The sequence below is a fragment of the Pseudonaja textilis genome, chromosome 1 (assembly GCF_049901715.1).
Source record: "Pseudonaja textilis isolate UNSWEBS1 chromosome 1, rPseTex1.2, whole genome shotgun sequence".
Classification (NCBI taxonomy): Eukaryota; Metazoa; Chordata; class Lepidosauria; order Squamata; family Elapidae; genus Pseudonaja; species Pseudonaja textilis.
The window spans coordinates 309761816-309786562 of NC_141990.1; the positions used below are offsets into that span (position 1 = coordinate 309761816).

General features: G+C 36.2%; 1 protein-coding gene across 10 annotated transcripts in view; it reads right to left on the bottom strand.

Moving 5' to 3' along the window:
* FERMT2 (FERM domain containing kindlin 2) overlaps positions 1-24747 on the bottom strand; it is a 79329-nt gene that overhangs the window by 35038 nt on the left and 19544 nt on the right. For all 10 annotated transcript variants that reach the window (XM_087922445.1, XM_026698746.2, XM_026698747.2 and 7 more), the window contains exon 4: positions 2458-2592. In XM_087922445.1, coding sequence (XP_087778571.1) covers positions 2458-2592 — 135 coding nt within the window. The remainder of the gene's footprint in view (positions 1-2457; positions 2593-24747) is intronic.

Genomic DNA, 24747 nt, shown 5'->3' on the forward strand with positions numbered 1-24747 from the left:
AATTCTTCATGATTTTTGACACTTTTGAGCATCCGGCATTTTTTTTTATTCTTTGATGAGAATACTCTACTCCTTAGGACACAATTTTCCAGGATTCTGGCCAGGAAGGGCTATGTCAAGAAGATAGTGCTGGCAGACTACTTTTTCACACTTAAGTGACTGACCATAGGGTTACGTCTGTTCCACATGAAACTACTGAAGAATATAATTTGGAACTTTTGAATCTGATGACCCTCTTCTCACACTGCATAAAAAATTGGTTTTGCGGTTACCTGGCTATAATGCCATTTCTGGTTCTACATTTAAAACAAAACAGAAAAAAGCTAGGGAATATCAGCGAAGAGATTCCTTCATACAAGTAATTGCAGTATTTCCCAGTTTGGACATTCACACTGGAGGAAAAGGGAACCTTGTCCACAATTTTAACATATCTGGGAGAGGATGGAGAAAAAAAGACTCAAATAAGACTAAATTTAGGATTACTGACTCTTTTCACTTTACAGCAAAACAGCTGTGCTGGGAAAACAGAAATAATCTTCAAGGTGTTTTTTTTTTTAGGTTTTTTTTTGTGGCTTAGATAAATACATACGAAGGACTTGAGGTAAATTAACTGGGCAAAGTACTATCATCGATTAATCTTTAAACACAGATACTGGTCTCAATTTTTTTAAATAATGTAAATAATAATCAAAAATGAATACAGAAGGAACAGAAAAGTAAAATAACTCAACCAAAACAAGATTCCCTTCAATTCATGTTAATGTTATTATAGCTGCCTCTCAAATTATTATTTTTTTCCTTGAAATCCTTTCTTGAATAAATTGGAAATTACATATCCACACACAGAAATTTGAAAACATTGGATAACTGATGGTAATTATACAAATCTCTTCCGATGATTTCACTGGGCCCGATGTTCTAGAAAGCAGGTTTAGCATTCTAATCTCAAGCATCTGATTATCCAGTAAAGCGGCCAGAAAAGTTACATCTGACATGAAGTCATTTGCTGGCACATAACATCTCTGGTTGCCACTTAAAAAGAGGAGGCTAGCATTTTAAGTAGGAGACAGGAAAGATGTTTGGGCATTAAATTTCCAGTCAGGTTTGCTTTAGTAAAATGATCTGTTACATTTCTCCACAGGGGTTCCTGGGACTGGCATTGCCAGACTTCAGAAGAATATCAGCAGTTCCTGCTGACAACAATAGAAAGAGCTGTTTCTTCAAAGCAGTATCATACAGTAGACGGAATTTTTTGCAGGCCCAGGGTATATGTAGAGGTTTTCAAAGAACTTTATATCAATATCTGGTGGAACTACTTAAAGAAGATGGGTATAGCTTTCATTATTGTTATGCTGATGATTAAAAAGATACAATTGCTATGCCAATGCATAACAGACAATGTTGTCTTGTCCACAGAGCAGTATATTACAACTGACGTAGTGTTGATGGCACTCAAGGCTCTGAATAGCACATACTTTGGGTAGATTTATGACCTACTCCAATAGTCTGGAGTTGGTAAGTGCTCAATCATACCCTCCTCCCATAAAGAATTTCAACACTGCATCATAAAAAGCATTTTCTATGGAGGTTCCTGCAAGCACGGAATTTGTTCCCTTCATTTCAATCTATTTTACTCCATATTTGAAAACTTCCTACAGTTTTCTCTATTGTCCAGGGGTTCATTTATGCAAGCTTAAATTCCTCTCTATCTGTTTTGGAAACATATTCAGCGCAGCAGCATCTTAGCATAAGGTTCAGTCACAACTGTTCTTAAAATATTTGGAAATCCTACAACTTTGCTTAAATTCAACATTTCTATTTAATCTCTTTTTTACAAACAAGTCACAGACCAATTTTACAGCAATGCCATTACATAATTAAAGAAGCAAAGAACAGTGTTTTTAAAATGTGAAAAACATGTGTATGGTTTGTTGTTAAATAAAAACAAGGATAAAGTTAAACGTTTTGAAACTTTCTGTGATCTACCTGGGAATAAAAGAGAATAGAGTATGAGCTAGCAATAGAGAGTCATATAAACTCGCACTTCACCAGACCTAAAACTCAGGTACTACCCATTTAGTACAGAATAATAAACAAATTGGCAAGGAACAAGCTAGATAATATGCAGTAAATTGCCTCACACTCAGCATAAAGCTCAAAACAATTGTGCTAATATATGGTAAATTAATACACAAGTTAGGCTCAATAGTGAAAATACTATTTAAACAGTGCTACTGCCTTTGCAGAACAGAGCAAGTGGATATTAAACACTGTAATTACTAAATATTATTTAGTCTCCAATGCATACTTAAGTTGAAATGCCATTTCTCTCATAGCCATCAAGGAATTGTGGCTATACAAAATTACTACTAGTAAATGTGAAAGGATTTCCCCCCCTCCAAGCCTTTTTCACAATATTCTGCATACTCATGCTATTGAGAGTGGGTAGGTTCCTACCTGATCCAGGGGTGATTAGTGGTCCTTCCAGCTCAAGTGTTTCATCCTCATACTGGTCATCCAGCTTTTTCTTTTTCTTTTTGGTTGAATCACGGGACTTTCTTAAAAGAGAGAGTTCTTCCGGATGCCTGATGTCTATGGAGGTAAAATAAGAAATTACATTATAAAAAGAAAACGTTTTTAACCTTTCTGGTATTTTAAATAACATAAAAATGGTATCAATACTGCCACAAAATGGCACCATAAGGCTTTGTTTATAAAGCTCAAATGATAATTAAATAGTACATATCACACCATTTGTAGAAAAGAATAAAATATAATTTGAATGGTCCAATGATCTCCAAACATCTTTTCCCCATATCTTAAATTTGCTCCTACAGATTAAAATATCCTCCAAAGCAGATTTTATAACATGTAGCGGTCAGAATAGATCAGGAAAGTTCTACTATGAGACAGATGAACTATTGTGGACATGGGTCAAGAAACAATGGGGATAAACTTCTGAAATAATCACTACTTAATCAGGAACAATCCACAGTAGTGATAGCCATACCATGCTCACTACACAATTAGGCTCTGGCTTCAGAGAAAGATATCAGGATTTATAAGTTTCCCTATTTGTGATTAGTATCCTAAAACCTACTCTGCATATCAGTGGTTACATAAACAAAAGAACAGACCAACAGTGATTTTCTCCAGTAATTAACATTACTTTGCTATTTCAAACTTAATAAATAAGCTTTTCTATCTAAAAATAATCTGAAACAATTAATAATACCAAACTATTACTTAGACTTCTTAAACCTTTGAACAGACGCCAAGATATATTATAATGGAATCAGGACAACTGTAAATATTACAAAGATTGTTTTTCAACTTTATTAATATCTGACAGAAAGATAACTGTCCATCAATGGATTATTTTTATCACAGTTTAAAACAATGTTCCATTAAGCAGAGGGCTAAGAAGAAGGTAATCCAATCTAAATTGCTATGAAAACTACCTCAGCAGAGTTAGATTCCTAGCATATCTCAAGATAATTGAAATACTATATTGTTCTCACTACTGCATGTCTCTTTGACAAACTGGTCATCTGCAGAAAGCTCTTATCACCCACATATTTCATAGCTGAATTTAAAAAGAAATGTGACCCTAGGCACAAAAAAAATTCCCATCTTTGCTCTGGAGACATAACATGAAATGTATTTAAATGACACCATCTTAGTAGTCAATGGCAACTTTGACTGTGAAGATGGCACCACTTGCAGAAATGGCTAAATTGAACTGTTTGACTAGAGAAGGAACAACTTTTATAAAAGATTGGAAATGCTTTCTAGATTTTTTGCTGATATAATTTATCACAGCAATTATTTATTATTTATTATCAATTGGCTATCCAGGTGAAGATTATTCAATAGGATGGAAATAAATAATCTTACTCTTATATATGATGCTAAAGATGGAGGCACATTTCATTCTGCTCATTGGCAAAGGATTATTCCCAAACCTTTGTTTTGTTTCCCCTGGAGTAGTAAAATCATAATCTCAAATCTAGAGATAGATTGAACAATTTCCACAGTTGGCATAGGCCTATAATCAACAGAAGAGAACTCCAGATCCCAGTTCTTCGTAAACCTTGTTGGAATTTCCAGAAAGCAGGCTGGAATACTTATGCCAAGCACATTGATGCTAATATCAGATTTAAAAATTCCTTTAATATATAGATACACAACATCCAATGGCACCTTCAAGAGGGCATTCTTTATTGTGCTTTTTGTGCATAAATAATAGCAATAGCACTTAGACTTATATACAGCTTCACAGTGCTTTACAGCCTTCTCTAAGCCATAAAAATAAATAAAATAAGATTCTAAAATAAGATTCATGAGCAAATAAGATTCATGAGCTTATGGCAAACCCCAGAAATATTGCTAAAATGTGACAGGGATTGAATACTTTTTTGAGTCTCCTTCATTTGCAGAAGATGTGCTAAGAGGCTATAAGCAACTCGAATGGAATCTATTAAAGAAAATAGCAGTGACACACTTCATAACCTATGAAGGGTTTTCCCAGTTGTAACATATGGCTATGAACTGAATGAAGGAAAATATTTTGAATTATGCTGCTGGAGAAAACTGTAGAGAATATTTTGGACCACAAAAAATAAAAAAAATACTAGTTTGAGTAAAACCAGATAACTGATTGGAAGCACTAGTAATGAAGCTAATGCTTAAATACTTTACATAATGCAGAGGCTAAAAGTCACTGAAAAAGATGCTGCTTATCTGAAACACAGAAGCACATGAAATACATAAAGTTCATGCTTCCAAAAGTTACCAGAGAAGCTGCCTTATTCATTAGCAAAATGTGACCTAATTCCTTTGTCTGTCCTGAAGGATTAAGAGTTCTTAGTAGATTATATTTTCTTAGTGGATTATATTTGATAACATAACAATAGCTTATATGTGGTGGTACATAATGATTTTTCCTAATCCCTGGCAGATTCTCTTTTTAAAAATAAAGACTAATAAAAAGACTTTATTAGTTTTCTAATAGGACAGGTCATTAGAAAGGACAACCATTGTATGCCCCACTAGTTGTTCTGTGATGAACTGGAGACTAGAATGAGATCTTGCGGTTGTCCACACAAGCACTACAAAGACATTATGAGAGAAACTACATTATTGTGACATCCAGTCAAGGGAACTAGAAGCTGTGGCTGCTGACAGAACCAGCCGGTGAGCCCTGTGCTATGAAGCCTATACCAAATATAGGTGTTGCCAATAACTGATGGAAAACCGTGAGCCTTATGAAAGAGTAACAGCCACAGCTATTGTAACAATGGATTTTCAGTACTCATATTGCACCAGACTCTCCACTCCCAAAACTGGACTCAGTGTCTTCTTTGAGCCTGAAGGACTATCTATTATAATCATCTTCAGTCAAAATATGTTATCAGTACTTCTTTAGCATTTAAAACCCAGCCACCTTATGTAAAGATATAGAAAGCATTCAAATATTAATTATTTTGGAAATAATTTAAAAGAGAAAATTAATCGGCAGTAGATAGACATACCAGAAGTCTTTCAATGTATTAGTAATCATTTCTAATTCATGATTAACTTTTGAAAACTAAAATTTTATTTTCTGATAAAATCAGGCTGTTGAAATGAAGGATGCTTGAGTCAGAAAATAATTCACTTGTTTGAAACAATTGTGAGTTCAGTGCGAATCTGATGCTGAAAACAAATTCTTAGCTTAAGGACATACTCAAAAACATTCTTTTTTAAAATTATAAATATGTCTTTTACACATAGGTTGCCATATTAAGAAATATTTAATTATCTTCAAATATAGTCATCATTTTGTTCTTTGTGTCTTAAATTGCTTGTTTTTATTCATATTTGTCATTAATGAACAGTGCCATATACATGTATAGGATGTACAAAAAACCCTATACCCAATTGTCAATTTATTAGATAAATCACATTAAATGTTCAAATTAGTTGCCTTTTTCTCTAAACACTTCTTTATTCATTTGATGCATGACATTTGAACAATGCTAAGTACAGTAACATCTTATTTGAAAATAATAATAATAATAAAACAAAACCATATTTTGATTGGTCTATGGGAATTGATCTTTGGTACATCCTGTATATCCCATCATGTCTATCCCCAATAAATCAAATTTATATTACTAGAATATTTCCCATAAGCTTCTATATTAAAACATAAAAGCTGTTGGTTCTTATTTGCACAAATGTCTCAATTTTGGAACAAATATCTCTGCTTGGTTATTTTCTCTGTCAACTATATTAGTAGTTAGGAGGAAAATACTTTTTGCAAATTGCATTCCTTCCCTATAATAGGTGTATATTACATGCTAGAGAAAATGTTCATGTCTAATCGTGTCCCTATATATTCTTCAATTTCAGCAACTCCATGTCTAGGGTTACTTTATCTTTTTCAAGTGGAAGAATTATGATCATAATATTTGCTGCTAGGTATTCCAGGTAGATGACAGTTCCCTATATACAATATTTCAGTATTAAACAATGGTAGGTTGCAAATAGCATCCTCTAAATGTGCTGACCTATGATTTCCATCATAATATCAGCATTAGTGATCATTAATATGCCAGAAATAGCACCACTTTTTTCTCTCCATTATAGGTGATGAACAGGCACAGAGAAAGTTCTATAAAAAGCAAGAAATGCAGGTTCCCAGGGCACCAGAAAGTAATCAAACTTTTTACAGATCCTATACCTCTCTTTAGACTATGGGTACACATTTTGTTTTTTGCAATTTATTACATGTTTAATGGTCAGAGGAAGAAACTTAGGAAGGACCTTCCCTAATTGATCAGGATGTTAAAAGTGACTATGAGAGATCTACACTTTCAAACTTTCATTATTCTGTTAATGTAGCCTTAACATAAAGTAGAATTAACTCATCTGTCCATGTTTCCTATCTTGCTGACCTGGGAGGGCAGACATAAACTGACCTTGGCTGAACTCATAAACTAAGCAGAGTCTCTCCAGTAAATACTTGGATGGGAAACATAGGGAATTTAATGTCTATTAGTAGTTAGACTGGGAAGTCCCAAAAAATTCTCTGGACAATAACTATGGCAAACCATTCCTGTAATGCTATCAAGAATATGGCATGAATGTCATCAATCTGTAAACATTATCACCTTTTTATTTAGATTTCATTAACATTTAATAGCCAATGTTAATTTCTAGGACAAGAAAATAACTAAATGCTACAGTTACAGTCTGAAGTTTTAAAGAAGTGACAAAAGCCAAAGAGAGGTTTTGGAAGGACACTATTATGATTTGAAGCTACGGGGATGGGAATTATCCTTTCATTTGTCTAAACAAAGTTAGAGATTGAACTTTCAAAAATTGCTTCTATGTTTGTTCAAAGCTTCTTCAGATATATTCCCACTTAGAGAGGGCTGTAAAGCACTGTGAAGCAGTATATAAGTCTAAGTGTTATTGCTATATCCAATTAAAAAATTTTCCTTCAAGAACCGTACTATGGAAATGGTTGGTTTACTTAATTACTAGTTGTCTTAACTACAGTATGTAATTTAGATGTCAAATGCTGGCTAGGACTCATTCCTTTCATAGTTGGCTTTAAGTGGATACATTTGAATGGACGCTATTGGAGGTGGACAATTTTATTTTAATCCAGAAGAATCTGTTTTACTCAATGTACAGAAGTGTTTCCCTCTTATAATGGAAATATTAAAATACATCCTACTTGGCATACTTTCAATTTTGAGAAGCAAAAGTGTAGCAAGATGTTATGGTGGAAATACTAAAACTAAATGCAAAATAATCTAGAATGCAAAATCTAAATTTTGCTTTATAAACCATATAAGTTTCACACCTCTGATCCTACATCAATGTGATTCCAAAATATTTCATCCTTTAAAACTAGTCCTTTATCCTTTAAAGCCACATGGGAAACACCCCAACAAAAGTGACAGCAAAGCATTTGCAGTATTTTTGTTGTTAACAAAGTATCTTGGGAAAGGTTATGCCGCAACCATCCTTCTGTCAGAAGCATAGTATAGGAAAAAGCAAATTTATCATACCCATTTTTTCCTGCTAGCCTCACCTGGTATCAATTTCAACCTCACCTAGTTTCAACTTCAACATAAGATGGACACTTTTGGGATGTAGGGCAAATATAACTATTCCCCTTACCCAAACAAATGAAGGATCCATATGGATTAATTTCTGTAAGAAGCTTAATCTGCAAGATTAATTTCTGCAAGAATCTTCCACCTCCCCACGTTTAAGCAGAATAATTAGTTAACCATGATTCACACTGGGTTTGACAATTTCTTGTTTGAATGCTACATAAGAAACAGAAATTATGAATGGCTGTGTTTCTTAAATTTATTTAGTATAGTTTTTATTTATGTATTAATTTATATGCCACCCTTCTTGCTTAGAGGCACTTCTAGGTGGCTTACAATCTATAAAAGCAACAAGATAAAACAATAAAACATTTAAACAATAAATACTGGCACTAAAATTCACTTAAAATTAACCAAGATGGCAAAGAAGGAAATAAGATGCACACGGGGAGGAAGTGGGGTCTTAACTCACTATCTTAACTACCTCCAGTATGACACCCACCCACCCAACCAAGGGTAAATAAAATAAAATAACATTTAAAACGTTTATATGGCTAGCCATCTTATAATCAACTCTGGGCAGCTCCCAACAAAAGCATATTTTGCCAGATATAGAACATTACATAAAATGCAGTTCTCTGTAACTTAGGAAATCCCAATTAGAAAAAGAAAGGAGCGTTAGCTTAGCTTTATGCCAATGTGCTGTTTTCCTACATCGGTGCACAGATCTCTTACAATACACTTCTGTTAAGCATGATTGTCTTTGGTACTATTTATGCCAAATAATTTATTTATGTTAGAAACGAACAGTAGGAACTAATTACAGTTCATAATTCGATCACATAGGCATACTACATTTTGTATTAAGAGGCAGTAGGAAAAAGGCTGCCTCTGTTAAATATTGGTGGGAGCTTGTAACGTTGAATTTTCTCAGCAGAATGAGTATGAATACCATTTATTGTTTCTTGCCCTTTTAGTTAGGGTGGAAGAGCTTTTATGTTGAAGCCAAGCTCCTGAAGGGAGTCTTCTGCTGCCTGGATGCTGCCAAGACCCACCCCATCGACCATGTCAAGAATGGCACCATTACAATGGTCCCCTTTTTCTGGTACAGTACATCTGTGAGATGCCAATGTAAAACTGCAAATTCTAAAGGCAGGCTATGTATGAACATGTTAAAGAAAAACATCAGCCAAAAATGTACTTTTGATTTTAACTAATGTACCAATGTATAAAAGTTCTGTCAGAGAGAGAGAGAGGATTCAATTCCTAAAAGTGTCCTGATTGAAATGATACAATCCAAGGGAAAAGGTGCAATGCAAATATCATGCAGAATTGGATTCAAGAGGCAATTCTGACTCGGACAAGAAGAAAAGCAGCAGACAATAATTATTCCATATAATTGATTTTGAATAAAAAGGTACAAACAAGTTGATATTCAATATAAAGACGCCATCAAAAATACATACATTTTTGTATGTATTTTATTTTTTAATTCATTTAATAGATATTACAAGAATCTATGTTGACTGACACTTAGTTAAACTGCCATTATGAACAAACCCAAGAACATAAAGATATTTAAAAGTGGAAGCAGAAAAGAAACAAAAGTCAGTAACTGTGTGGGGGGGGGGAGGGAGGGAGAGGGAGGGAGGGGAAGGGAGAAGAGAGAACAAGAGTATGAGAGCATGTAAGGAATAATTAGGATAGCTTTTCCCACCAAAACACTAGTTATCATTAACTCTCATTCTAAAGTAAATCCATTCTATTTAACTGTTCTTTTAAAAATGAAACTCATTTCCAAACCACAAATTAACCAAGATTCATTGCTTGATCATTTAATCCAGAAGTGGGTAAACATTTTTTTCCTCCAGGTTGACATTCTCTCAGTTAGACTTTAGGTCACCTAAAGGGGAAAGGATGAAGCAAATGCCAAATGGGAACAGAACGTAACTGTAATGTACCTTTTAAAATAAAAATAATTACATTTAACCAATAGCTAAAACTTGGCAAACGGATGCAGAAAATGTTTTTCTTTTTGTCGTAAGGAAAGGCAGCTGACTGTTATCGCAAATTGGAGTTGTCTATGGCATAGGAATTACGAAAGGGTTAAATGTGGTACATCCCGGTTTAAGGGGAGTAAACATGTGTCATAAAACTTTGAGGTATTGGCATGCTCTTTTTTGCATAGGTCTTTCCTGGACTTCAGCTGCAGAAAGCCCTGGGAGAAATTTAATCTCTGGATCTTGTTCAGGATTCAGACTGGGACAGAAATGGAATTGCTTTGGTTGTCCTGGTAGATGACCTCTACTGGAACATGGACAGTGTCTTTTCTTGTATTTCTTAACTCACAATAATATTAGATACTCTTGAGCAAGGTATCACCTGCAAAGAGGCATTAGTATGCAACAGTGATTCTGTGGAGGACAGGGGCAGGGGGGTCTTGCTCAGATAAACATCCTTGAGTCCTTTTTATGGCAATGTCATCAATTAAGCTATTGCTTTACCCAAGAAACTACTGTCAATATCAACTCCTAAGTGAGATAGGTGTGCATTCTAAGCAAGTTCTGGAATGTTTATGTTGGACTTCTCAGCTTTTTGTCATTTCAGCTTTGAGAATCTTCTACTGATAATTCTGATTTGTTTACATCTTAGTTTGTTTAAAAACACTGCAATAAACACTGCACCAAACTTGATTGCAGGAAATACGACTTCAGCAACAGAGTGGTCAATCTTCGGAATACTCTACCTGACTCTGTGGTTTCTTCCCCAAACCCCCAAAACTTAGACTGTCTACTAACCTTAGACTGTCTATTGACCTCACCCCTTTCCTAAGAGGTCTGAAGGGGGCGTGCATAAGCGCACCAACGTGCCTACCATCCCTATCCTATCGTTTCTTTTTTATTTTTCTTATATGTGTCCATTTCATGTATCCATAACTATGTTTATACTTATACCTGTTATCTTATAATTGCTTGACAAAATAAATAAAATAAATAAAAATAGCAATTCTCCTGCTCCTCCTCATAATCATAACCTTCTCTTGATAATAACAAAAAAATGAATTCCTCACAGCTGTTATACTGCGTTAACATTTTGAAGGTTTGTCTACCCAGCCCATTTTTGACCCTAATCAACTACCAGTTCAGATGCTATTATTTAATTTTTTTTTCTTGCAATATACAAAAAAAAAGAGTATCGTGGAACTGCATCTGCCATCTGAACAAATGGAAACTGTCACTTATAATGCAGCCACATTTCAAAATATTGTTTGTATTAGAACTGGAAAGAATTTTATATTGTGGTATTATATATTATTCACAGGAAGCAAGAACTTAGAGATTTATGAATTTAGCTCTATGTTTAAAAAAATTATTTGAATAAGGGAAGCTTTTTCATTCAAGCTGAAACAGCACTCTATTTTTTCTTCTCTCTCCAGAGGAGGGTCTGTTACACTGCCAGTAAATTTTCAGGAAGCAGCGCTAGCTGGAATTGTCCCAACATACTGAAAATATCAAACTGTAAGGAAAAGAGGAGAGATATTTTCCAAACAGTGAAATGGCTTCCTTGCCAAAATAGTCTTCCAAATGGTCATATAAGAAAGCTATCTGCATATTATAGAAATTTAAAAATTGCAATTTATTTAAAAATAACTGAAAGTCACATGGAAAATATTCAGGTTGAGAGATTAGTTACCGAAGAATAGAAAGGTATGAGCAATTTTCTAACTCAGAATTGATCTGTGGTGTTTTAAAGGTATTAAATTTATTGCTTGTACATACGAAGCTTTCATTATGACAATATGGTTATTATTAATATACGACCTGGACAAAATACAAAATGAAGAATTTCATGGAAAATGTTTCCTGGAACTACATTATTTCATAAAATGGTTACCATGTTAATACTTAAAGTATGTAAAACTGGAATGGTTGGAATAATTATATGTCAAATCTATTTTTTTCCAGTTGACAGTCCTTCTGGCAAGAATCTTTTGTAAGAAGACTCCTTTGTTAAAGGGGAAAAAGATTATGCACCTATAACCAGGGGTGGGAGTCAGCAGATTTGGATGTTAATTTTACATCCAGTTCAGCTAACAAGTAGTTCCGTCAACCATCCCCCCACCCGCCACCCCTCCCAGGAGTCACCATGTGGCCAGTCTGGCTCCCAGGTAAGTGTAAGAAGGCTTCATGGGAGCAGAAATGGGGTGTGGCGCATGTTTGATGCCGACATCCTGTGCCCCTTTTTGGCTGCCAGGAGGCTCCAGGGAGGCTTTCTAGACCCAAAACGGGGCGCATGGGGGTCTGGCACCGCCCCCGCCCCCTTTGGCTGCCAGGAGGCTCCAGGGAGGCTTTCAAAGGAGACAGAAAGAAAGGAAGGAAGGAAAAGAAAGGAAGAAAGGAAGGAAGGAGGGAGGGAGGGAGGGAAGGAAGGGGCAGGGAGGGGAGAAAGAAAGGAAGGGAGGAGGGGAGAAAGAAAGAAAGAAAGAAAGAAAGAAAGAAAGAAAGAAAGAAAGAAAGAAAGAAAGAAAGAAAGAAAGAAAGAAAGAAAGAAAGAAAGAAAGAAAGAAAGAAAGAAAGAAGAGGGAGGGAGGGAAGGGAGAAAGAGGGAAGGGAAAGTGAGTAAGATATGGAGGGAGGGATGGGGAGAGAAAAAGGAGAGGAAGGAAGGACCACAAACCCTGGCACTAGTCGCAGCTTCAGAGGATGCTTTGAAACAGCACAGCAATCCAGGGCTGGAAGGGACCTCAGAGGTCATCTAGTCCAATCCCGTCTCCAGCAGGAGACATCTGGGTTATTTTGGTTCCTCACCCAGTCACATGACCACCAAGCCACGCTCTAAGGTTCAACTGATAATTTCTGAATTAATAACTTTGGGCTTATTGTATACACAAGGCTTTATTTGGAACTTTCCTGAGACTAGACTTTGAGCCAAAGTCTTTCACTTCCCAGATATCCTAGAAGTGGTTTCTAATAATCTATTTCAGCTTTCCGTCAGTTTCTGAAACAATTAGTTGGTATGTCTGAGAGAACTGATGTCACCTGATACAAAATAAAGATGGAAGGCAGGCAACACTAGAAAAACTCAATTAAGTAACCAATTTTTCACTGTAGTCTCTGATTATCCCAGGTGGGAAGGGAACCTCTCTACCAAATGCTTCAAGCTTCTGGAATGGAGATCCATGTTTAGCAATAAATAAATATTAGAAAACAACAGTTTAGACAGCTGTTTAAAAAACTTTGGTAGCGCAATGTTATGAAGTACTGCTCTCATAGAATGACCTCCCATCTGCAGTAGACACAGTTATTTGGCCCTTAGAACCTGTAGTGACCAGAAAACATTTGGAAAAAACATTGAGGTGACAGAAACTTTAGCTGGACATTTTAAGGACAACAAGTCCTTAATCAAGGACTACCTGTATGTCTTTTGAGCAGCACAGAACAATAGAAAATATATTGGTAGCTATTAGATCCTAAAAGATTAGGTAAAAAGTAGCTTTAAAATACCATGAACCAAGTAAGAATCTATAACTATAGATTGGTGGCCCTATCTACAATTGCAGACAAGATACAAAAAAGATCTAGAGGAATTTGGGATAGATAGAGAACAATAACAAATTGACAAAACTTTACTAGGACCAGAAGAAAAATTCATAACTAAAATGTATAATTACTTACTTAAATTTGATAGGGAAGAGGAAGTAGTCAAAAGAACAATGATTGCCTGGGCAAACAAATTCAGTTATAACATACAATTAGAGGAATGGGAAAAACTGTGAAACAAAAACTATAAATTAACAATGGCTGCTGCCTATAAAGAAAACCTTTATAAAATGTTTTACCATTGGCATCTAGCACCAGCCAAATTGGTTAAAATATATCCAAACATGAACCCTGAATGTTGGAAATGTAAAAATACACAAGGTACCTTCTTTCACATGTGGTGGTCCTGCGCTAAGGCAAAAAAATACTGGAACAAAATAAGGAAATGGTTACAAGAAATTACCAGTCTCCAAATAGAATTTAGGCCTGAAATGTTTCTTTTAGGGATAATCAGAGGGGTATTTAAGAAAGAGATTAAATATATCATAATATATGTACTAACAGCAGCAAGAATAACCTACGCACCAAGTTGGAAACTAGATAATATCCCCACAGATAACATGATAATAAAGAAAATAATGGATTGCGCAGAAATGGACAAGGTCACATTAGAACTGCAAGATAGAGAAGACATGGAAGACTATATAGTCTGGGAAAAGTGGTCCAATTGGTTAAACTGTAGGAATAAAAAAATAATGTAAATATGTATATAATGATTTAATCAGAATAGTTGATGTCACACCACTGTGAAGAGTGTATATGTGTTGTTTTTATATGTGATGTTGTTACAGGTGTTGTTTTTTAAATGTGAAAAAAATTATTTAAAAAAGAAAAGAAAAAAGAATCAGTTTCACTTGGCAGAAAAGTAGATGTTTTATTGAAGAATGACTTCATGACAATGTATAGCCAAGCAAGACGGAACTATACACAGGGTACATACATCATTAGGACACCATGCCAATATGGTGGCTACCAATATTATAGTTTTTATGACAAATGAACAGAAGCAACGATCATGATTCTGAATCGACTAGCCATTGACATGGGCAAATGTTGGGAGTGGCTGGGAAACCAGGTAGATTAAATCCTAATAAATCAGAAAACAAATCAGCAAACAATGGACAGAAGGATGAAATAGCTACAAAGTTGATAATGCCCAGGGAAATGAAACTAAGCCATATTGTTTTGAATTCAACAAAAACTCCCACATGTCAGCATGTCTAATAGTGCTGTACTTCACTGGTTAAATTCTTTTTCAGGTTTTTCTAGATGCTATTACAATCTAAACTGTGACTGTAGAGAAGATGGATTTGATTCCTCTATTATATGAGGCACAATGATTTCAGGTCTTGCTATGTGCATTTTTAGTAAGATTGCATACTCAGCATTCTAATGCCATAGTTGCAAAATGAAATACAAAGCAGATTGCATTTTATAGCCTTCACTTTGTTCATATATTAGACAACCATAGTATTACTTAAGGAAACCTAAACCAACTGATTCAAAATCAGCTCAAAACACCTTCTAATATTCCTATAAAATAACAACTAAATAGAAATTTTAATTTGGTAATACAATATTTCATCCACCCAAAGTGCATTTTATTATTCTCTAATCAAGAATTTTAGTTCAAAAACGTATCAGAAAATTGTATATTAATTCAAATACATTCAAATCAAATACATTGGAACAATGTCTTATAACACAAAGTAGAAAAGTAGATGAAGGCCAAATAGGCTAAAATCTGATTCTACTGTAAGGTTTTCACTTTATTACAAAAGACATACAGAATAGAATCTTATTAACATATTCTTTAAAAAGTGTAGAGTTGTGACAAAATATTTTACTCATTGCCAACCATTATGCATGAATTTGCTAGAAAGAAAATCCTTGCTAAATTAAGTACTTTTGAATGGGAAAAAAGTTGATTTCTTATTGCTTTATTTATTTATTATTATTATTTTTGCATCACAGATAAAAGGAAGCCCAACATATTCCCAGTTTTTTTTTTCAATTTACATTTCTGGCTTCTCCAAAGGGGTGTGTGTGTGTGTGTATGCGTGTGTGTGTGTGTGTGTGTGTGTGTGTGTGTGTGTGTGTATCTATCTATCTATCTTTGGTTATTCAGGTTTTCTCCCGCGTAAAATTGGAAGTATCTAGGCGACATTTCGATGAAGTCTCATTCATCATCTTCAGGCTTGTGTCTTCGGCTTTGTGCTTCTCGGAGTAATGTGAGCTTGCAGCTGCTTCTTCCTTTTAACTGCTAGTGGGGGTGTGACTTGATTGGGTGGGGGCTTGGCTGTGTTCTGATTGGGTGGGGATGTGTTCTCATTGGTAGGGGGTTTGGCTGTGTTCTGATTGGCTGGGGGTGTGTTCTGTTCAGGTGGGGGCTTGGTTGTGCTCAGGTTAGTCTTAGTTGCTGGGGGATTTGAGCTGGTGAGCTGTGATCCTGCTGTTTGGCTTTGCGTTTGTGGTCGTGCCACATCTTCATGGTGGGCGTCAGTTCGCTTCATGTATGGGTCGGAGGGGTTTGAAGCGGGTAGTGATGCAGCTGCGGTATGGCTTCTGGTCCGTGGTCGTGTCTCATCTTCTGTGTGGGTGCGAGTCTGTTTTCTACGTGGAAGTGTGGTGGTAGCATCTTGTGTGGCCCTCGTGCATGTGGGTCTGGTGTCATTCTTCATGTTAGGTACTCGTTTGTTCATGAGGGCAAGTTTCCAAATGGCTGGTAGGCGGGAGGTATCATCTCGTTTATTCATGCTGTATGGGCGTTTTTCTATCTCTATGGCTTCTCTGATTATTCTGTTGTTGAAGTGTTCGGTTTTGGCGATAGTTCTGGTATTTTTAAAGTCAATCTCATGTCCTGTGGCTTTGAGGTGTTGGACCAGAGAAGAGGTAGGCTCTTCTTTTTTGATTGAGTTCTTGTGTTCTTCAATGCGTGCACTTATTCTTCTGTTAGTTTGTCCGATGTACGTGGTGGGGCAGGTGGGGCAAGGAATTTCATATACTCCTTGGTTTTCTAACTCGATTTTGTCTTTAGGGTTTCTTAGGATGGTGGATATTTTTCTGTTTGTGCAGAATGCTGTTTTAATGTTGTGTTTTTGGAGGATCTTGCTGATTTTGTCTGTAGTGCCTTTTATATACGGGAGGAGGGCTTTGCCGTTCTCTTGTTCTCTGTCTTGGATTTTGGTTGGGGTTTCTTTTTGGATTAGGTGGGTAATCTTCTTTCTTTGGAATCCATTGGCTGTTAGTACGTTAGTGAGAGTGTGTAGTTCAGTTTTTAGGTGTTGTTCGTCGGCTAAGCATTTTGTCCTGGAGATGAGTGTCTCGGCTACGGAATTGATCTGTGCTGGGTGGTGGTGTGAGAGTGCGTGTAGATAGTGGTTTGTATGTGTTTTCTTCTGGTAGATGGTGTGTCCTAGGGAGCCATTGGATTTTTTGTAAACTAAGACATCTAGGAAGGGAAGTTGATTGTTAGCTTCTGTTTCCATGGTGAATTGTATTTTGGGGTGTAGGCTGTTGAGGTGTGTGAGGAAGTTGTTCAGTTTTTCTTTCCTGTGTGGCCAGATTATGAAGGTGTCATCTACGTATCTGAGCCAGAGTTTGGGTTTGTGATCATATTTTTCTAGAGCTTGTGTTTCAAAGTGTTCCATGTAGAGGTTTGCAATGACAGGTGAGAGGGGTGGCCCATGGGTGCTCCTTCTATACAACCCCCCCCAAGCACATCCTAGATCTGACCAACCACTGCCTATCCAATACATACTTCATCTACAATGGACAAAAATACAAACAAATAGAAGGAGCACCCATGGGGTCACCCCTCTCACCTGTCATCGCAAACCTCTACATGGAACACTTTGAAACACAAGCTCTGGAAAAATATGATCACAAACCCAAACTCCTCCTCACACTTCCTCATACCTCAACAGCCTCACACACCTCAACAGTAAGTATGTATGTATGTATGTATGTATGTATGTATGTATGTGTATGTATGAGACTATATCACATACATACACATACATACACTACATACATACATCATATACACACACACATACACACATACACACATACATACACACACACACACACACACATATATACATATAGAACACAATACAGAAGCCTGATCATGGCAGATGAGATTCTGCCAAAACGTTGCTACAACTTTAAAAGCACAACTACAATGACGTGGGAAAATACCCGAACAAAGCTGAATACCATACATGTAAGTACCTGCGAAAACTTAAGAAAACAAATATCAGACCTCTATGGGGAGGAAATAAACAGCCAGACCAAAACCTATGAGAAGCTGGAAGTTAAAAGAGCAGGAATACTATGTGTCCTCAAATTCCTACGCAGCTGCAGAGACAACAATGCAACACCAACCTGCTTCAAATTAACATTTCATCACAGCACAGCAGCTACTAAACGTATCCTGAAAAGAACTGAAATGGCTCTACTCAGGAACGAGTTCCACAGAAAGAGATTCCAATTGGATCAGTTAAACAAAGATTTGCTAGCACTACACCTGGAATTGAGCAGCAAAATCCACCCTCTATTTTGGGACAAGATAAAACAACTTACAACTTGGAGAGCTGAAACTGAAATCACTTACAAAAATGACAAACTCTTGAAGAAACTAAAGAAATTAGCGCATGACAAGAAAGCCCCCAACAACTCACAACACCTGAAACAATTAGTATATAATGTTTCCAACAGAGAACTCCTAACCAAAGGATTCAATTATGCTACAGCACCCCAAGAAATCACCACAGAATCCATCATATGTGCAGTAGAATCCAGCCTAACTAAATTAAATACAGATGAAGCTGATAGAATAAGACACCAAGTTACTAACATCCTATGCACAACAAACCACCCAAAAGCAACTTGCAGAAAGAAGAACTAAAAGCGCTGCAAGCCCTGAAAAAAGATAGCACCATAATCATACTTCCAGCAGACAAAGGGAATGCCACAGTAGTAATGGATAGAAAAGACTATGAAACAAAAATTGACAGACCTACTCCAAGACTCCACATACAAACCCATAAACATGGACCCAACCACATATCTGGAAAAATTAACCAAGAAGAAAATTATAACCAGCCACATGCGCAAAGAGATCCAACAGACAATCATCTCAAGAGAAAAATCTTCCAGATGCCGCAAACTATACGGCCTCCCAAAAATACAAAAAGAAGGCATACCTTTCAGACCCATAGTCAGCTCCAGAGGAGCACCACTACAAAACCTAGCTAAACACTTAGCAAAACAGCTACAGACCCATGCTGAAACAGCAGCTTCACATGTACAAAACTCATACCACTTCTTGGAAATGATCAAAGATCTACACATGCAGCAAGAAGATCTGCTTGTAAGTTTCGACGTGGTTTCACTATTCACTCAAGTCCCGATAAAAGAAACCCTTGAAATCATCAAAAATAAATACCAACCAGCTAAACACCTCATGGAACTAACAGAACACTGCTTAACCAACACATATTTCATATACAAAGGACAAAGATGAACACAATACAGAAGCCTGATGATGGCAGATGAGATTCTGCCGAAATGTTGCTACAACTTTAAAAGCACAACTACAATAACGTGGGAAAATACCCAAACAAAGCTGAATACCATACACATACACACACACACACACACACACACACATATATATATATTCATATATGCAGGTCTTGGCATATTCGGGTCTTTTTCTGTCTTACACAGGAAAAGACCTGAACACGCCAAGACCTGCATACCTGTACCCGTGAAAATCTACAAGAATATATATCTATATCTATATCTATATATCCTCATTTTTAAAAATTGGCAAATAATAGCATGCCCCCAGTCTGGTATTTTTCCACTGAATTTTAGTGGCACAACCTTTGGAGATTAAGAATTGTGAAACAATGGGATTCAAGAAGATGTACGTTGCTGACAGCTTGTCTCCTATTAACACAGAGGCATGCCCTACATTTTAGGAGGCACAATATGGAAATTAGGTCTGACAGTTATTTATTTGAGGCCAAAGATCTCCTATAAAAGGATTTAATAGTATTTGAAGTGAAAACTTTCCAAAGAAACCCTTTTCTCCAGTAATATTTTACTGTTATTTTAAACGGAGTAATCTTCCAATCAAAACACCCTTAAAAATCCCCATAATCTAAACCATTTTAACACATAATCGGACAGTGTGAAAGCACTGTTACTTTATCTTTGCATACAAAGACATAAAGAGTTATGCTGTTATTTCAAAACAACGACTGGGTAGTTTTGTTTCCTTAAATTTTCTGACACTATTTTATATTGGACTTGAAAACAAATATTGGTTAATTAATCCAAAACTGTAATCTTGAGATTCCAACCCAAGGGGGGTGGGGGTGGAAATCCCATGGTAAACTATTCTTTCCCAGTTTCCATTTAAAGTTAATTCTCCACAGTTTTACATGGTTGAGTTTGAACCTGCTCCTCCTCATCCCCATCCTTCCCCAGGCCTTGGGCTATCCCTTGTGGAAAATTTATTTTTGTGGTGTTAGTATTTTTTCCCCTCCGGATATTTGTTTGGTCGGAGCTTTGTGTTGAGGTAATTCCCCGTTAGGAGAATGAGATGGATCTTAATGGCCTTCTGGGAGGCCAAGAGAGCGGATCCTGCTGGATCGGGGGAGGTTCCATAAAGTAGAGTCAGCCACATGGAAAAGGCAAGCTTCCTAGGTCTCAGTAGATCCCAATATTTTAATCAAAGGACCTGAAGCAGGCTGCCTATCTAGTGGGCCAGGCAGATACTCTCAGGGAGAGGAAATCCTGCAAACAGTACGTGTCTCTTCTGTACTGCATGGGAAATCCAATTAATCAGCTAAATTGAAACATCATACTTTATCTTTTAAAATCATTGACTGAAATAAAAGCTGTAGCCACATAGCCTTAGGGGAGGTTTATGTAATAACCAGAAAATGGAGTGAGTAGAGTATGGAAGTCATTCTGATTGTTTTTGGATTTGCTGGCAGTTTATATATATTAAAAAGCCAACAACTATCCATCCACTCACTGACCCATATATCTACCTATTTACTTACCTACTTTATATCTAGCTCTATCCATCTATTCATCTATGTATGTATGTATGTATGTATGTATGTATGTATGTATGTATGTATGTATGTATGTATGTATGTATGTATCATCTATCTATCTATCTATCTATCTATCTATCTATCTATCTATCTACCCACCCTGTTTCTCCAACAATATGGCCTCCCCCAATAGGAAGTCCCAGCATGTTTTATAGGCATGAAATGAAATTAAGCCTCTCCCCCCAAATTAAGGCCTATATTAAAACAAGTGAAATTGGGGGAATGGTGCGGGGGCTTGCTGTTAGGAAGTACTTTTGTTGCACACCCGGATGTGGTGCTGCCTGTGTTGACCCCAATACGAAGTGCCCCACCAATGCCGAGGTCAACATCCAAGCCATTGCCGCCCGCCCACCCGAAGATGCAAGGGGGGGGGGGAATTAAGTCACCCCTGAAAAGACGGCCTAGCCATTTTTTCGGGGCTCAAAAAAAAATAAGACCCAGCCTTATTATATGAGAAACACGGTATTTATCATCTAAATCTAACATTATGCAAATGCATGCACACACTTTAATAATTGAATTATTACACATTTTTTTCTTAAACAGCGATTTCAGGTTTCTATATAGAAATAAACACTACGCCTCCACCAAGACTGGCAGGGCAAGGTACTGTAGCTAAACAGGGAGCAAACCCCATACTCGCTTGTACTGATGTTAGCTAGTCAAGTAACAAAACACCTGAAAGCAAATGACCAAGTTCAGACAGCACCAGAGGATTCCACAAAGAGAACTTTCCTTCAGAGATGCAGGTATTTTTATCATTAGCACATTTACCTTTCATGCCCTAAATACAAAGCTGCATTTTAAAATGTGCCACGATTGTATCTATCTAACAAATTTGAAAGGTACATCTCTCACATATATAAAAGGTATCTCCTTCTCATTTGACCCCAATGGTTACTTGCCACAAGCCTGTCTTGTTAAAAACTGAAAGCCATTCTTTATTCAGGTCAGGTCAGAAAAAAAATGTTTGGTAATTCACTAAGCTGTAGGTACTTGTTAATTCACTACTTAATTGACAAATTCCATTTTATTTAAGGTACATGCTAGATTGAAAAATGTTCTATTTTTCTCCTGCTATGTGGATAGAGAATAGAAGGTGGACAAGGCCAATACTATTTTTTCCAGTGTATTGGGAATGGCTGATACCGTGCTGAAATTTTTACCCCCAGTAGTGAACTGCTAGCTAGAATTTCAAGGGTTCTATTTCTAAATTACAGCAGAAAGCACAGACACAATAAGAATGCCAAGCTGGGGGTGGGGAAAATCACAGCTGGAAAAACTACTGCAAACCTTATATGAGAACTATTATAAAGTAGAAAAAGGAAAGATATCAGCAATATTCCAGGAGGAAAACACAAAACCCACAAGCAGATGGTATGTTTATTAGGATGAGCCAAAATACCGCAAGAAAAGAATGCACACAATAGCCAAAAGCTGAACTGTGAATCTGAAAATCCTAGTTGACAGCTTAAAACTTGCCTTTGGCAACGTTTTCCTGGGTTTCATCTAATCACTTACATCATAGCACACTTTTCTCTTATTTTCATTCCAGCATTAAACATGAAATATATGAAGTATAACATGCCAGATTAAACAGAATTTGTGAATGGCTTTGTGTTTATCAGTACCACACTCTCAATAACTAACATTTTTATACCATTTTTTCTTCACTGAAGACAAAAAAAAATCTCTGTGTGTTCCAAATCTTTATGAGCACATATATATTTGCAATTGATTTTTCACTGATCAGAAACTATCTGGGCAACCTTTGAAAATTAAGTGAATGAAGCTCTATAGAATTATATTCAGAAAAAATCTTCCCTCTATAGGTAACAAATCTAGTTTATTTTCACCAGCTAACACAGAAAAAGATGATAGCATATCTCAAAGACAGAATAATCTGTGAAGCTACTACAGTTTTCTCACCCAATCATAAGACTTCCCTTGTATATTTTCATATGTTACAATTACTATCAATATTCATGGCTTTTGCACTGCTAATTTTCATTCATTAAAAAACCGATCACTGACAGGTTAATTTCATTAAGCCTTGTACTAGTTCTATAACTTTTTGATTCACAAGGGGAGAGTGGCAGTGGCAAAATGCAGGACGGCCAAAGGGCAAAGATGGGTGTGGAGGGAGAGAAATAGAAATAAGCACGCATCACCAAGGCCAGTGCACTCTTCAGCAGCAGAAGGAAGTTGGCGAAAGTTACCTGGGAGTGTCAGATGGAAGAGTGAAGGGCAGCCAAAGGGGGTGGGGGGGAGAGAGACAGGGGGCGGGAATTGAAGTGCACACTGAAGTTGTAAATGTGGGTAGGTTGCCAACCACCAGAATTTTGACCACAGGACCCTGGGGCTGCTGCAAAGGCCATAACTTTGAGGACCGGTATTAACTATCCCTTGTTCAGCACTGTCATAACTTTGAATAGTCACTGACTGTATGATCATTAAGTGAGGACTACTGGAGAACAATCTAAACTTCAACACAGATTAAAAGGCAAAATGAATTCTTCAGATATGATTAAAAATCCCTTCCCACCATAATTTGCAAAGAACTGCAGAGGATCATCTCAATATCCGAATAGCTTTGACTGTACAGTACATGTTTAATTATATATTTTCAAATTACACATTCAATATGATCACGTTCTACAAAATCAGCATTATTTAATGAAATGTAATTCTGTTTTGAATTTAATTTTCATTTACCCATCCCTGCCATTCAAAATGAGAATGAGCAATAATTTTAATGAAGGACTGCAGGCATAACTATTAATACTACAGAGTTCATTGTTTCTCAGTTTTATCAACTTTAAGATGTGTAGAGAGGTCAAGTCCTAGAATGCTGACTGGTGCATTCTGGAAATTGAAGCCCACAGATCTTAAAGTTGCTGAGAGACACTGCTAAAGTCATTCATCTTCATTTGCCTCTTTACACAAAAACAGGTCAGGAAAAAATAAGCAAGTATAAGATCTGCAAAAATGTTAAGAAGAACAATTAAACTTATTTTTTCAGTTTTAACAAGAATCTATGGACTACATCTAAAAGGCTGCTGAAACTATATTTATATTACTTTTGCAGATTTGAATAGGTTAATTAAGGAGATACATTTATCACATATTTAAAAAAAACACCTGTTTGATAAATGAAGATTAGTTAACTGTTTTTAATGCTTTGAATTTCCAAGAACTAAAGGCAGAGGAATATATTAGTTAATGTCTTGATTCACTGGCACTATGAAAACAAAACCCTTTTGAGCCAAGGTAAGTCTTGTTGAAAGAAAACTTCTATAGTTTGTTTTCTTTAATTGGTACAGGTTCTGTGTTGACAACAAGGGCTAAACTAAAACAAAAGGAAAACAGAAAACACTGAAGCATGTCCAAATGTGATTTAAAAATACTTAAATTGCAGCTGCATAAAAAAGATGCTATTTTAACCCCTTCTCCAAATGCAATCCCCCACTCTATATTACTCCTATGAAAAAAAGTTGCACTCAACCATAAAAAAGTAAACACATTATTTAATAAAACAAATCAAATCAGCAAACTGAATACAAAAGTATCCAAAAACCTGTATTCAAAATGTTTATATTTTAACTTCGAAAATAAACCAGTCAATTCTGATTAGCTTGAAAATAAAAACCCTTTCAGTTAGGATCTTTTTAGAATAACAGCTTAAATGCTGGTACAGCTGATGCTCAACTTTTCTAGAATGTAAATAAGGATATTTCTAAAAATGTACCTTCTTAATAGAAATCAAGAAGATTAAGAAATCAACATATCTTCTATCATCGTCTATACCTTATTAACTTAAAAGTTTGATTCAATAAAAAGAAAAGAAATGGGGCAAAGCTGGATTCAGTGTGTAAAAAGTCATTGTTTAAT